The 16330-nt window shown below is 41.7% G+C and overlaps 1 protein-coding gene across 5 annotated transcripts in view; it reads left to right on the top strand.

Annotated features, from left to right (window-relative positions):
• The window catches only part of PNPT1 (polyribonucleotide nucleotidyltransferase 1), a 64904-nt gene that overhangs the window by 46859 nt on the left and 1715 nt on the right, over positions 1-16330 (top strand). For 2 of the 5 annotated variants that reach the window (XM_047852979.1, XM_047852981.1), the window contains 2 exons: positions 733-780; positions 1891-2163. In XM_047852979.1, the coding sequence (XP_047708935.1) occupies positions 733-780; positions 1891-2046 (204 nt within the window). In that variant the 3' untranslated portion in view covers positions 2047-2163. Of the gene's footprint in view, positions 1-732; positions 781-970; positions 977-1890; positions 2164-10134; positions 10139-16330 lie in introns of those variants that run through there. The other 3 variants (XM_047852980.1, XM_047852982.1, XR_007150933.1) reach the window with 3 other exon arrangements.

Raw genomic sequence — 16330 nt, 5'->3', positions numbered from 1 at the left:
CAAAATACAGCATCCTTTCTTGATAAAAACCTTCAAGAAAGTAGGGATAGAAGGATCATACCTCAAGATCATAAAAGCCATATACAAAAGACAAATGCTATTATCATCCTCAATGGGGAAAAACTGAGATCTTTCCCCCTAAGGTCAGGAACAAAACAGGGATGTCCATTCTCACCACTGTAAAAAGATGTCCTCAACATATTATTGAATGAAAAATTAACATACTATGAGACAAGCTCAGTAAGGTCCATTTTTACAAATGTAATACACACTAAGTAGACATTGGAATACTTGTATTAGCAGTAGTGATCTAAAAGTATAGAGGTCTTGGGGCTCCTGGGTGGCGCAGTCGGTTAAGTGTCCAACTTCAGCCAGGTCACGATCTCGCGGTCCGGGAGTTCGAGCCCCGCGTCGGGCTCTGGGCTGATGGCTCAGAGCCTGGAGCCTGTTTCCGATTCTGTGTCTCCCTCTCTCTCTGCCCCCCGCCCCCCGTTCATGCTCTGTCTCTCTCTGTCCCAAAAAAATAAATAAACGTTGAAAAAATAAAAAAATAAAAGTATAGAGGTCTTCAGTAATTTTTGCTATCATCTGAATACTTATGTATTAAGTCTTTATCAACAGATTTTATAATCAAAAAAAACAATAAAGCTGTTTCTACTTAAAAAATGTGTACTACTATGGATATTAGGAAATTATATACAACAACTAATAGATTAACATGTTCTCTTTCAGATTAAACATCCTACTGCCTTAGGATTAGAAGTTGGCCAAGAAATTCAGGTACTTGTATTCAACTTTTTACCCTTAATGTTGTAAATTATATCCGAAGTTTGAATTTTTTTTTTTAAGTAAGCTGAAAGAATCAAAGCAACATCTGTGATTTACATTATTTATATGCTGTGCTTTTTAAACTTTAGGTTTGCTCTTAAATAGACTCACTAAAGATTTAAGATGCAATTCTTTACCCTAGCTTATAGTTTAGTTAGAACAGTAGTCCCCTTTAGAGCTTTTAAAAATACATGAGGTCAATGATGACTGTGCAGTGATTTGCAGACAGGACAGGAGAACCCTGAAAATGTAATAACTCTGTTGAAGGCCTCGAATGTCATATTTGAAGAGTTGAGACTTTAATTGCTTCTACACTGCTTAAGGCTAAAAGTTTTTAAGTTTGATGAAAGCCATGTTGTTGGACCTTTTCTATAGTCTTTTATGAGTGGATAAAGGAAGTCATTGCCAGTCTGGTGTGGTTTGGTTTTGTTTCTTTTGTTTTATTGTTCTTCCATACCACATTCCAGCTACACCTATCATCCATGACCCGGGTAACTAAGGTTTCTAGTTTATTCCCAACCTGTAGTCCCATTGTTCAAGTAGCCTCTGGAGAAGAATAAAAACTAAGATATATCTGTATAAGATTGTTTTCTCAACATCGGAAGGGACTTTAAAACTGCCACAATTCCCCCTGATTTGTGTTGTCTAAGGTCAAGCCAAATAATCTCCAGTGTGATAGTCCTTTTTGAGAAATAGTGTAAATGACCCAAGCATAATCCTATATAGTTTGTAGCACCATTAGGCTCAGAAATCCCTTATCTAGAATCATTGACCATGGCTTTCACTGTTCTTCCAGTGTAGAGACCTGGAAGGCACAGATGAGTCTAACAGAAGATTATAATTGGACAACTAAATGCTGGTCTCTTCTTTTTTTATAATCACTGTTTAACCAAATTATATTTATTAGCATATACCTCTACTTAGCACTGAGCTATGCTTTCAACAGACAAGTAAAAACATTAATCAGTGTTTTATTTGCACTATGTAAATTTAAATATCTTCTAATTTGGATGTCAATCACTGTACTATAACTTTCAAAGTAAATTTGTTTCTTTAATATAGGTGAAATACTTTGGACGTGATCCAGCTGATGGAAGAATGAGGCTCTCTCGTAAAGTGCTACAGTCTCCAGCTACAACTGTTGTCAAAACTCTAAATGACAGAAGTAGTATTGTAATGGGAGAATCTGTTTCACAGTCATCTAATTCTTCCCAGTGATTTGGTTGTTTTAAAGAGAATTCTAGAATGATATTCTGTAGAGCAAAATTTCAGTAGTGTCTTCTAATGTATAGATTTATATATAGTATAAATATATTCTAATGATTTGTATTAAAATGCTCATTTTATGTGGTCTATTTTTTTATTTTGAGTTACTTCTATTCTTATTTTTATTTATGTTATAAATGAATAAATATTAAAACTAAACCATTTATATACATCTTTAAAAAGATTGCCCTTCATTTCCTATAATTCCAAAATAGCTTAAAACCTTAGAAATAATAGGTAACATTTGCTACTGTAATGGATCTCTTCCTACATATCTTCTTTTCCTTCTTTGTGTATAGTTGTGACAGTTTACCCTTGGTCATGTAATAGCTCACCTCTGCACAAGTGCTGTACTTGCCTACAACTTTCACAGACTGGGACTTGCCGTATTCAAAGCCAGTTTCTTTAGTACAGTTACCAGATATAATAAGGAGTTGAAGAAGCTAATTTGATCTGTTTTTTTAATGATACACCATCTTTCAAATTGGTCACAAAACCATAAATGTAGTGGAATAAATATTATAAATGGGATCCTAACTAGAATGAGGGAGTACATTTTTCAAATTTAGCAAATAGAATATTTAGAAAAGACAGGAAAATCATTTACTCATCAAAAGGATCTAGGTCATTTTTTGTGTATGTTACTCACATAGGTATGTTCCTGGTATAAAGGATGGAAAGACCTTTATTTTCAGTTAATATTTGAAACAGTCCTATATAAAGGCTGTTGACATAATTATTAGTAATAGCTATAAAATGTTCATATCCATGATTTCATTTATCACATAATCCACAAAAAAGTGAATAGCTGATGGAAGCCATAATTTAGAATATGCAATCCTTTTATAATTCTGATAAAATGTTTGTATATTCATGACTCATACATAGTTTATAAAATACTGAAAATTTAGTCAAATATTTTTTAAATATTTAAGTCCATAAATACTGATTATGTAATATTTATTATATATTAAATAATATATAATTATGGTAGGCACATTTTCTGAAATACTTAAGATTAATTGAAAATGACATTAAATATAAACTATATGCTTTGTACATTTGATTTTTCTCTAATAGTGACCAAAATCTTTCATTTCTCACTTTGCCTTCTAAGACCTAAACTTTAATGGTAGAATTTCAAAATAGTAATTTATGTTTTTCTTAAATTTCTATTTTTCAGAGGGACTCCCAACTACTACTACTAGGAGAAAAATGAAGCTAGTTCTTAAAACTCTGGTTCCATAAAGTGACAATACAGCCCACTAACAAATCTCCAAAAAGATTCCATTTCCACTTAAACCAAGAGCTTACACTTTGTCTGAACTTTTATTTTTGTCTTCAAATATTGATAGTTTTCTCTATTTTCTTTTTTTTTTTTAATTTTGTTTTAACGTTTATTTATTTTTGAGACAGAGAGAGACAGAGCATGAACAGGGGAGGGCCAGAGAGAGAGGGAGACACAGAATCTGAAACAGGCTCCAAGCTCTGAGCTGTCAGCACAGAGCCCGACGCGGGGCTCAAACTCATGGACTGTGAGATCATCACCTGAGCCGAAGTCGGATGCTTAACTGACCGAGCCACCCAGGCGCCCCAGATAGTTTTCTCTATTTTCCATGAAGTACTTCTAAAAGTGCATTTAGTTGGTTGCAGTTGGTTGAGGATCCGACTTTGGCTGAGGTCATGATCTCATGGTTTATGGGTTCGAGCCTGGCATCCAGCTCTGTGCTGACAGCTCGGAGCCTGGAGCCTGCTTCACATTCTGTGTCTCCCTCCCTCTCTGCCCCTCCTCCACTTGGCACTCATTCTCATTCTCTCTCTCTCTCAAATAAAAATAAACATTAAAAAAATGGAAAAGTTGAAAGATATTTTAAAAAATGAAAGTGCATATAATTATATGCTAAAAACGCTATAAGAACTAAAATTGAAGTGCCCATCTTTGGTAGTTCGTGCACTATAGGTATGTACAAGACTTTTTCCTTCATATTTTTAGTTACTGTGATAACCCCTTGCCCATAAATTACAGTTTGTATACAATCATTTTTTCTTCTCATAGAGTATCTTACACTTCCAGATTTAAGATAGTAGTATAAATACATCTTTCTTAGCTCAATTATGCCAAGCATAGTAATCATTCATTTATTCAATACTTACTCTGTTCCAAACACTATTAATGTATCAGTATCAAAACAGATGAACCAGTAAACATTTACAGATGTATCAGTAAACAAAACAGATGAAGTTCCAATGCTCGTTCTAATGGATGGAAGCCAACAGTAAAGAAGTATATAGCATAACAGCTAGTAGGTTCTTTAAAGAAAAACAACTGGGTAAAGGGATAAAGTGATTAAGAAAAAGTACTATTTTATAGCACAAAAACAGACACCTAGATCAATGAATGGAGCAGAATAGAGAACCCAGAAATGGACTCATAAATGTATGGCCAACCAATCTTCAACAAAGCAGAAAAGAATATCCAATAGAAAGAAGACAGGCTCTTTAGAAAATAGTGTTGGGAAAATTGGACAGCGACATGCAGAAGAATTAAACTGAACCACTTTTTTTTTTTTTTAATTTTTGTTTTTCAACGTTTATTTATTTTGGGGACAGAGACAGAGCATGAACGGGGGAGGGGCAGAGAGAGAGGGAGACACAGAATCGGAAACAGGCTCCAGGCTCTGAGCCATCAGCCCAGAGCCTGACGCGGGGCTTGAACTCACGGACTGCGAGATCGTGACCTGGCTGAAGTCGGATGCTTAACCGACTGCGCCACCCAGGCGCCCCTGAACCACTTTCTTAAACCATACACAAAGATACATTCAAAATGGATGAAAGACCTAAATGTGAGACAGGAAACCATCAAAATCCTACAGGAGAAAACAGGCAGCAGCAACCTCTTCAACCTAGGCCACAGCAACTTCTTACTAGACATGTCTTCAGAGGCAAGGGAAACAAAAGCAAAAATGAACTATTGGGACCTCACTGAGATAAAAACCTTCTGTACAGCAAAGGAAATAATCAAAACTAAAAGGCAACCAACAGAATGGAGAAGGTATTTCCAAATGATCTATAAGATAAAGGGACAGTATCCAAAATCTGTAAAGAATTTATCAAACTCAACATCTAAAAACCAATCCAGTGAAGAAATGGGCAAAAGACATGAATAGACACTTTTCCAAAGACTACATCCAGATGGCTAATAGACACATGAAAAGATCACACCTGTCAGAATGGCTAAAATTAACAACTCAGAAAAAAAACAAGATGTTGGTGAGGATGCAGAGAAAGGGGAATACTTTTGCACTGTTGGTGGAAATGCAAAGTGGTATAGCCACTCTAGAAAACAGTATGGGGTTCCTCAAAAAACTAAAAATAGAACTACCCTATGACCCAGCAATTGCACTATGAGGTATTTATCCAAAGAATACAAAAATGCTGATTTGAAGGGGCACATACACCCCAATGTTTATAGCAGCACTATCAACAATATCCAAAGTATGGAAAGAGCCCAAATATTCATCAACTGATGAATGGATAAAGAAGATGTGGTGTGTGTTATGTGTATATATATAATGGAATATTAATCGGAGATCAAAAAGAATGAAATCTGCTATTTGCAACAATGTGGATGGAACTAGAGTGTATTATCCTAACCGAAATAAGTCAGAGAAGGACAAATATATGATTTCATTCATATTTGGAATTTAAGGAGCAAAACAAATGAACATAGGGAAAGGGAAGGAAAAAATAAGAACAGAGAAGGCAAACCATAAGAGACTATTAAATACAGAGAACAAACTGAGGGTTGCTGGAGGGGATGGACTAAATGGGTGATGGGCATTAAGGAGGGCACTTGTTGGGATGAGTACTGGATGTTATATGTAAGTGATGAATCACTGGGTTCTACTCCTGAAACCAATACTATATGTTAACTAACTTGAAATTAAATAAATAATTTTTTAAAAAGATGAAAAAAAAAAAAGCTACCATTTTAGATAAAATTAACCAGAATGGCCTGAGGAGGTAACATTTAAGCAGACACCTGAAAGAAGCAGAGGAAGATGTGCCACTATTCTGGAAAAAGAATTCCAGATAAAGGCACTAACAACTTCATATTCACTCGGTATTTTATGTTATAGAGTAGCCTTTTCATTTTATAAACCAATTTAACATAGTCTTACTCCTTAATCTGTGCCTTCTCTTCACCAGAATTCGCAAATTATATTAAAGAAAACAAGTCAAGAGGAGGCCAGTGCAAAATGATACTTCAAAGCATTTAATCAGGCAAGAATATGTTTGTTTACTTACAAAAAGAAGGTAGACAATGAGATCATGTTAAAGCTCAAGAGGCTGTTACAAAATTCTAGGCTAATGAGAGTTGAGACCAGGTAGGTAGACAATGTAAATGAAAAACTAAGAATATGTCTTGGTATCAAAGGACAGAAACCAACATAAGCTAAAGCAAAAAAGGGAATTTATCCCAGGGACAGGAATTTGTTTCACAGAAGCCAAGTCACACTCCCTGTGGCAGAATGGCACCAGGACTGCTAAGTCATTATGAACTGAGGCAGTTCTCTCTCTACAGTTGTTTTGGAGTCTCCTGGCCTTATTTGTACTTTACACACAATAGCTTATTCTTCTATGCAAATGTTAATGTGATGTATCTATCATTAATTGATTTGTGGATATTGACCATCCTTGCATCCCTTAGATAAATCAACCTCAGTCATGGTGTATGATTTTTTTTTTTTTTTTGGTCTACTTATTTTTGAAAGCAAGAGAGACAGAGCATGAGCAGGGGAGGGGCAGAGAGAGAGGGAGACAGAATCCCAAGCAGGCTCCAGGCTCTGAGCTGTCAGCATCAAGCCCAACATGGGGCTCAAACTCACAGACCACGAGAATAACCTGAGCCAAAGTCAGAGACTTAACCAACTGAGCCACCCAGACGACCCTTGTGTATCTTTTTAATGATGTTGAACGTGGTTTGCTAATATTTTGTTAAGGACTTTTGTATTTATGTTCATCAGGGTTATTGGCCTGGCCTGTAATTTTCTTCTCTTATGGTATCCTTGTTTGAGAAGGCTAGTATTACATCTTCTTTGCATGTTTGGTAGAAATTCACCAGTGAAGCCATGTGGTCCTGGACTTTTGTTTGTTGGGAGGTTTTTAATTATTGACTCAATCCCTTTGCTAGCAATTGGTTTATTCAAATTTTCTATTTCCTCAAGATTCAGTCTTGGATGATTGTATAGTTCTAGGAATTTATCCATTTCTTCCGGATTGTCCAATTTGTTGGCACATAATTATAGTAGTCTGTTAGGATCTTTTGTATTTTCATTGTATCAGTTGTAACTTCTTTCATTTTTTATTTTATTTGAGGCCTGTCTTTTTTTTAAATTTGTGAGCCTACCTAAAGGTTCATAAGTGTTGCTTATCTTTTCAAAGAACCAATTATTCATTTCATTTATTTCAACTCTGATATTTATTATTTCCTTCCTTCTACTAACTTTGGGCTTCATTTGTTCTTTTACTACTTCTTTTAGGAATAGAATAAGCCAGATCTACAGGTAGCAGCTCTCAAGGTATGTAAATATATAGTCTTGTAGGTCTGCAATCAATAAACCGTGCTGACTTTCAGACCAGGAAATCTGGAGGTAACCCCAGGGTAACAACTGCAAAACTCGTGGCTATAGACTTACATAAGCTCCTTTCTGGGAGGTATCACTGAGCTGTTATGTGGCCATGGGAGAGCGCTAATATGGTTATCTCCCGGCCCATCTTCTGGGGGCATCTCTATAGCTTTTGAATATATGGCAAACCTGAATCCTGCACCTCAGGCTAAAGCTCTAGGACAAGAAAATATGCCTTTTTCACATGAACACTGGGGATATATTTCAGTCTGCTGTTTGTGCAGTGCCTTGGAGGTGGTAACCTGTCAAGGACTGATTATTTCAGTCCCAGGGGGTCCAGAAACACCATCTCGCCCTGGCCACCCGAGCCAGGTACTCAAGGAGTGTCCCTTGTGTGAGTTATACATGCCCACTGCCTGGCAGGGTGGGCCATGGAGGCAGGGCACTAGCTAGAGCAGGGTAGGCCTTGGCTGAGAGGAGGGGGTATGTGTGCAAAAATGGCCAGGGCCAGCACCAGTCCCAAGGCAGAAGGAGAATGCAAAAATGGTGTCTGCCAGCACCTCTGTCCCGAGAGTCCCAACAGGTTCCTGTCTCTCTAGCAGATGCTATAAGATTAGCAAACTTACTTTTGTGCTGGGTCCTAGGATGAGTGGGTCTGTGCATGAGCCCTTTAAGAGTGGATTTTCGGGGCACCTGGGTAGCTTAGTTGGCTAAGTGTCCGACTTCAGCTCAGGTCATGATCTTGTGGTTCATGAGTTCGAGCCCTGCACTGGGCTGTGTGCTGAAAGCTCAGAGACTGGAGCCTGCTTCAGATTCTGTGTCTCCCTCTCTCTCTGCCCCTCCCCCGCTCATACTCTGTCTCTGTCTCTCAAATATAAATAGACATTAAACCAAAAGAAAAAAAAAAAAAAAAGAATGGATTTTCCATTCCCTAAAACCCTCTGGTTTTCCTGAAGTTGATTTTCAAGTGCTTTGGGGGCTCATCTCTCTGATATAGTTCCCAAATACTGGGGTGCCTGATAAGGAGCACAAACCTCTCACTCCTCAGGGACAAGCTCTATATTAGGAGATCCTTTCCAGTTGGTGGTCTCTGTGCCTGCGGGGGGGGGGGGGGGGGGGAGGGGGGTGGTTCTTGCAAGACCATGTATTGCCTCTCCTATCCATCTCAATGTGGCCCTTTTATCCTTTCTTGTAGAGATGCTGTTCAGCTAGCTTTCAGGTCCTTTTCAGAGAGAATTGTTTCATATGTAGCTATAAATTTGTTGTGTTCATGGGAGGAGGTAAATTTAAGATCTTTGTTACTAGCTTGAACCTCCGCCCTATAAATTATCGTAATAAAATATTGACAAGATCTATTGGGACCAAGTAGATCTATGCGAATATAAGGATGGTAAGAATAAGAATATACAGTAATTCACTATAAAGATAACAAAAGAAAAACTATATGATCACATGCAGAAGAGGCAATTTATAAAATTTGCACAAGAGAGTTTAAAATATTAGGAAATGTCCGTAACTTAAGTCGTATCTATCAGAAATTAAGAATTTGTATACAACACTGGAGACATTACCATTTAAGTAATGTTTTCAGGAAGAAAACAAGAATCACCACTATTACTATCATTAGTATTCTCAGGTCATAATCCACATAAGATTAAAAAGAGGTTGAGAAGAACAAACACATTTGCAGGGGATCTAAAAACCATTTAAATTGTTACAAAACAACTAGTTACAAATAATAAGGAAACAGTAATCAGATAAGTATGCCAAAACAAAAAGGTTATCTTCTCTAGAAGTCAAAAGCTTCCATGGTTGTAAACTCATTTCTATTCTCCCATTTTCCAAGCTTTGAAGAGCTATGTTAGCAGTTAAGTATGCCCCATCCCCTCAGGTCCTGACCTGGGTTAAGTCTTCTGTTTCACAGGTATCCCAAGTCAACAAAATCTTAATTATCCAATCTTAACCTCCAGCCCCCTTGATCAAGGACCCTCAAAATCCAATCCCAAGTGTACTCCTCTGGCTCTTTGCTAGTACATGCTAGATGATTATTTCAATTCCTTCAGTGTGTAATCTCTTCCTCCCTTATCAGTCCCAGCAGTCCCTGGGCAGATGATGCTGAGATTTAACCCTAGCTACCACAGTCTCTCAGCTAGGAGAAAAAATGAGACCAACTATAGAAAGAGGTCTTTCTGTAAGCAGAGGGAATTGTTACTTCTTACTAGGATGTATGAGCCACTTCTGCAATTCCTGAGAGCCCAGAGGTGTCTGCAGAACAAACTTTGCAGGGGTACTCCCATTGTAGCTGTGACTCACACAGAGTCAGAACACTGAGGCTTTTCTTTCCAGGAAGCAGCTTTACTCATGTCAGCACAGGCTCAGCAGGCTAAGACCCAAAAGGCTGAGCCCCCAGCACAGTGGAGCTGGGCGGGGGGGGGGAGGAATTTGTACAATTTTTGCCCCTTTGTCTCCCATATATGGTAATATACAGTCTGAATGGGCAGTCTATGTTACAGAATTGTGAGGAATGTCACGCACGCACACATAGATTGACTTATCTTGTCTTGAGGTTTTCCCCACATTCCTTAAGAGGAGGGGCTCTACCGAATTCCCCCCCCCCCCCACCCCGCCTTAGATGCTCAGATACCCTATTTTGGGTCAAAGAGCATCATCTTGGTTTAGAGGTTTGTATTTCTGTAACATCTTAACATGCGGCCGTTTTCCTTTCAACCATTACCTCAATGAGGCTGGAGATAGACCGTATAACCAGGGGAGCTACACAAGCTCTCAAAATCAAGAGGATAATACCTATGAGGGTTTTGAATCCCCCGAGAGTTGAAAATAACCCCCCAGGGTCCCAACTTTAGCAATCTTTCTCATTCGATCTGTGATCTCCTCTAGACTTTTCCTTTATCACCTACCTGTAGGCTTAGGTTAAACTTTCCACAAACTCCTCCCTCAGAAGCAAGTAAGTAATCTAAGTCCAAGCGATTTTGATAGACAGCATTGTGCATTTTCAGTTTGCTGCTTGGCTAGTAAGTTAAGAGCTCTGGCAGTTTCATTGGTTACAATTTCTATAATTGCTTGTAGTCTGATTACACAGTTTAGCATAAATGGGAGTGTGGTAGCCCCAGGACCCATCCTGTGCCCAGGGCTGTAATATTGCATTATAACTCAGGAGGCCATTCATCATCTCCCTGTCCATCATCATCTCCCTGTCACCATACATTTGGACTCCCAAATGTTCCCCTTTGGCAAGTGGGAGCAGGAAGATGGATGAATAGTTCCCAGCACACATGACCCTGACAAGACTAGGGCAAGTACTGTATAGGCTGTCCTTCCACCTGGGGCCTGCCATTTGATGGCTGTGTCAACATTGTCCCAGGCCTCTTGGAGATGAGAGAGGTTGGACAAGGGGTAGGGATTTGGCTCAAGGTGATCTGGGGACCCCACCATTTGGGTTTTCCAGGTGGTTGCGTTATAAAATCTTTGGCCTAGGCACATTAACCTTCCAACAGAGATGGTAAACTTTCTTCCCCATCAAGCAAGGCAGTTTTTCTCAATAACAGGTTTTGAGGAGCCAAACCCTGATAATAGGACTTATTCTGTTCCATTATAAGGTTTCCGGGGATCTAATTCTCTAGCCTCCCATGGCCATTGACCCCCCAGGTTGATTCCCCTGCATACATAGCAAGAAGAGATCTTTAGAGTCTGGGCTAAAGTCTCTTCTAGGGCTAGAAACAAGTTAGTTCCTTGCTGTGACTGAAATGGGAAGGGGGCTACTTCTTATTTCTTCATAGAAGGAGTGGAAGACTTGATGGGACATGGTTGGATGGGCAGTAGTGACTCTATTGAAATATAGCACAGTTCCCTGGGTGTCTGCCTCGCCCATGGATCCGGATGCCACTTCGGGTGCCCCATCACCACTTGGAATCTCCTGGGTTAATGATGGTAAAATTAACAGGGTTATAGGCCTTTGATTGACAACCTGATGTAGCAGCCCCTTCTGAAGGAGCACTGTTGTGCTTTCTTGTTTCCAAGTAGCCCATGAAACACACCTCCAGCTGGGTCATAAAAACTCAGGTGTATAGGCACATAAACCATTTTCCTCACACATATATTTGTCATTGAGTTGTTATTCCCACTCCCAATCTAAGTCTCCACATGGTATATCGAGTCGCTGGGCCCTTTGTGACATGTGCCTGCTTTTTTCGTATGACAGATGCCTCTGGGCCAATACCTATAACTGCACATACGTCAAACAGCATTTACACCAGTCATTTGCAGTTAGTAATTTGTGTCCAACTGACCAACCCACCCCCCTCCACCCTGCCCCGAGGGGGCCTTGGTAGGATCGGACTTCTAACCAATCTTCACTGGGAGAGTATTGTGGATCAAAGCAAGTGTATTGACTCTCCCACTGGCAGATAAAATAGGTGGTCTGCAGGTCCCCAGGACTTTTCCTTGGCATGTGAAGTGGGTATGGTATAGTAAGGTCCAAGTGATTCCCTGCCCTGACCTGGTTTTGTCAATACATGGGTCATATGATGAAGAATCTAGGTCTACAGAAGAAGTCCAGATTAGAAGCAACCAATACCAACGAAGCATCCTATCCACAAAGAGGTGAGTGCTAACAGAAACCTCTCACACTTCCAGCCAGCCGGGACAGCCTCTGCCAATCCTATGGTGAAAAGTAGAGCAAGAATCACAGAAACAGTGAGAAACAAGGGGTAGCAGTACATCACAGTAAGGAAACAGATAAAGAAAATAAGGACAGTCTGTTTGTTCCACCAGACCGTCAATTCCTCAAGCTTCTGCCATGTGTAGATTAATTAGGTTCCAAAGTGACTAAAGCAGGGCTGCAGTTTCCCAGAGCCTCTGTCGTTGCAGACTGCTTCCTCTGTGTGGTCAGCTTGCACAGCGTTGAAGGATCAGGAATGCACTCTCAGTTTTGAGATGCCAGCTTCCCTCTGCTGTGGTGAGGGACCCACCTTGGCTACCTTTACTGCAGTAGGGGGTTGAACAAAATGACAGTGAACAGGCCCCTCCAGAGGGGTTTTAGGGGTTGGACACTTCACTCCTTCATGCATACAGCATCTCCTGGTTTAAAGGGATGAGGGTCTGGTCAGATTAACAGGTAATCGCTCCCTAACCCAGTGGTGTAAGGTGGTCAGGGTAAAGCCAAGGGCCTGCATCTGTTGCCTCAGGGTCAGATTGCCTATCTCATTTAGATCCCCCTCTTATGCCCTTGATAATGTGGTAAGAGTGCCCATAAAGGATTTCATAAGGGGAGAACCCCATTTGCTTACTGGGGCTACACCTGATTCTTAACAAGCCGATTGGCAACACCTGATCCCAGTGTAGGTGGGTTCCTGACATAGTTTACTTAATTGCAGCTTCAGGGTTCAGTTCATTCATTCCACCTTCCCAGAGGTCTGGGGTCTGTATGCCGGTATGCCGTGTGTAACTTCCAGGTGATCTTTAACCCATTTGCCACCAGTCACACCACCTCCACCATGAACGGTGGCCCATTATCTGACCCCATAGTGATAGGGATCACAAATCGAGGAATAATTTCTTTTAGAAGTCGAGGGACTTCATGTGCCTTTTCTGTGCAAGTAGGGAAGGCTTCCACCCAGCCTGAGAAAGTGTACACAAAGACCAACAGATATTTAAACCTTGGACCTAGGGAAGCTCAGTGAAGTCTACCATCATATTTTCAAATGGGGCTCCCCCGACACTCTGCACAGGGGTCTTGGGTCCCTGACGTGGGTTAATCCGGGCACACGTTCCACATTGCTTGCATACTGCTCAGGCTATGGAGAGTTGAAGGATGTAGAAATGTTGGCTGAACGTGGTCTCAAAAGCTGTATGGCCAATATAGGTTTCCTGATAGAACTGCTTGACAAAAGCTGGAGCCAGGGCCTCAGGAATTGCTATTCTGCCACCTTCAAATTTCCACCATCCACCTTGAAGGTAGCTTCCATTTTCAGTCTTAAACCAGGTACCCCCATGTTGTGAGTAATTAGGTTCCCATTCTACCAGTGGACTAGGGAACAGTGCAGCAGTTAAAGCCACTGATTCCACTGTTCCTTTGGAGGCCACAAGCTTTGCTTCTCAGTCTACCTGGTTTCCCCATGTGCCATGGTATCTCCCCTTTGATGTACCTGACAATACATGACTGCCACTCTTTCAGGGCCCCACACAGCGTCTAAGAGTTCAAGGATTTCCTTAACATACTTTGTCTTTTCCTCCTGAGTTTATTAGACCCTTTTCTTTATATAAAGCCCCATGTATATGGAGGGTGGGGAAGGCATACTTAAGAGTCTGTGTATATATTAACACTTATCCCTGCCGCCAGTTGAAGGGTTCGGGTTAGCATGATGAGCTCTGCCTTCTGTGCCAAAGACCTCTTTGGCAGGGGTTTGGTCTCAATGATAGAATTCAGGGTTACCACGGAGTACCCTGCAAGGCATTCTCCCTCTTTCACAAAACTGCTACCATCAGTGAAATCCTCAGTGTTGGGGTCCTTGAGGGACTGGTTCCTCAAGTCTGGTCAGCTGGAGAACACCTCATCCATGATTTCAATGCAGTCATGATCTGGTTGACCTGGCCCGACAGGCAGTAGGGTTGCAGGGTTTAGGGTCCACACTACTTCTAGGTGAATGCACAGGTTCTGACATAGCATTCCCCAAGATCTGATCATCCAGGTGTTGGTTAGCCAGTACTGTCCCTTGTACTCCATTAATGTCAATACTGAATATGGCACTTGGACTGTCAATTCTTCTCCCACAGTTAATTTGTCAGCAATGGAGACTAAGAGGGCCATGGCTGCAAGTGCCTGTAAGCAGGGTGGTCAGCCTTGGGCAACAGAGTCAAGCTGCTTGGAGAGATATGCCACTGGGCAATGCCATGACCCCAACATCTGGGTTAGGACTCCCACCACGATGCCAGTATGTTCATGAACACACAAGGACTTGGACATGTCTTGGAGCCCCAGACCAGGCACGTTGGTGAGGGCCCATTTGGTCCCTTCAAAGGCCCTTTGCTGTACTTGCTCCCATAACAGAGGTTCCCACTCTCCCCCTTTTGTGGCCTCATAAGGCCAAGAAGTTAGTTATCCAGATTCTACAGAAGCCTGCAGCCCCAAGAAACTCCTGAACCTGACGTCAGGTCGACGGGACCAGGATCAAACAAACGGTCTATTTTCTCTCTGGGCCGGGTTGGCACTGCCCCTGTGAGAGACGAAAGTCAGGGTACTTGACTTTCTTTTGACTGATTTGGGCCTTTTTCCTTGAGACCTTATCGCCAGTTTCCCATAGGATGGTAAGTTCCTTCCATGCAATCCTCCTGAGACCTTCCAGCTAGCAGTAAGTCATTTACGTACTGAAGCAAGACAGAGCCATGTTGATCTGCTGGGAAGGCTCTTAGGTCTGAGGCTAATGCAGTGCCGAAAATAGCTGGGGAGTTTTTGAACCCCTGGGGCAAGCTGGTCCAGGTTAACTCACCCTTGTCACCATTTTCAGGATTCTCCCACTAAAGGCAAAGATCGGTTGACTCTGGGGGGCCAGGCAGATGCAGAAGGCATCACTGAGGTCTAGGCATATGAAGAAGGCAGCTTCGGTGGGGATAAGACCCAAGAGAGTGTATGGGTTTGGGACAACTGATTGCAGGGTGACAGCAGCCTGGTTTATTGCACACAGGTCTTGGACCAACCGATAGTCATCAGTGCCTGGCTTCTGGACTGGTAGGAGAGGCATGTTCCAACATGACTGACAAGGGTGGGAGGATCCCGTATTTTACAGGTCTCTCCAGGTGCTTCTGTATCCCCATCTGTGCCTTACAAGGGATGCAATACTGTTTTTGGCAGATGGGCCCTGCCCCTGGCTTTAGTTCTACAATTACTGGAGGCCAGTACTAGTGGGTTGTCCTCAGCTCACACCCCCGGTACTCTGAAGGGCAGCTCAGGTCTCTGTGGTAGCTCCTCCACGAGACTATAGAGATGCCATTCATCCCCTTGGGGAATCATGACAGTCATAATCTTTGCTTCCAGCTTTCGTAGGGTCAGAGCAGCTTGTCCATGGGAGTTGAAAGTTCTCTTGGCCTGCTACTTTCCCAACAGGTCCTGGCCCATTAAAGCCACAGGGAAGTTGGAGAGATAGAGGAATTCACGGATGACTTCATGGCTGCCTATACTGCACCGCTGGGGCAGCAGGAAGGGACAACGTGTCCAATTGCTCATGGACCCCACAATGGTGGCTTGTCTCTGTGAGAGGGGGCCCACAGGTTGGGTCACCACTGAGTGTTCTGCCCCAGTATCTACTATGAAGTCGATGGATCGGTCCCCCACATTCATTTGGACCATAGGCTCTTGGAGGCCTAATAAAATAGAGCCTGGTCTGTCATAGTCCTACTCATAGTCTTCCATGGCATTTAGCCCCACAAATCATCTTTGGGGGCCCCATGAGGCAGTGATGCTGGTTGGTACTGGTCCTGGACCACATGGCCTTTTTCTTTCTGTTTGGGGCCTTGTTGAAAATTACCCAGCCACAGGGGACACTCATTTTTCCAGCGGCCCTCCTGATGACAGTGACCACATTGGTTCCATC

This window comes from Prionailurus viverrinus, chromosome A3 (genome assembly GCF_022837055.1).
Source record: "Prionailurus viverrinus isolate Anna chromosome A3, UM_Priviv_1.0, whole genome shotgun sequence".
In the NCBI taxonomy this organism is placed as follows: domain Eukaryota; kingdom Metazoa; phylum Chordata; class Mammalia; order Carnivora; family Felidae; genus Prionailurus; species Prionailurus viverrinus.
This window is presented reverse-complemented; position numbering and strand designations above follow the sequence as displayed.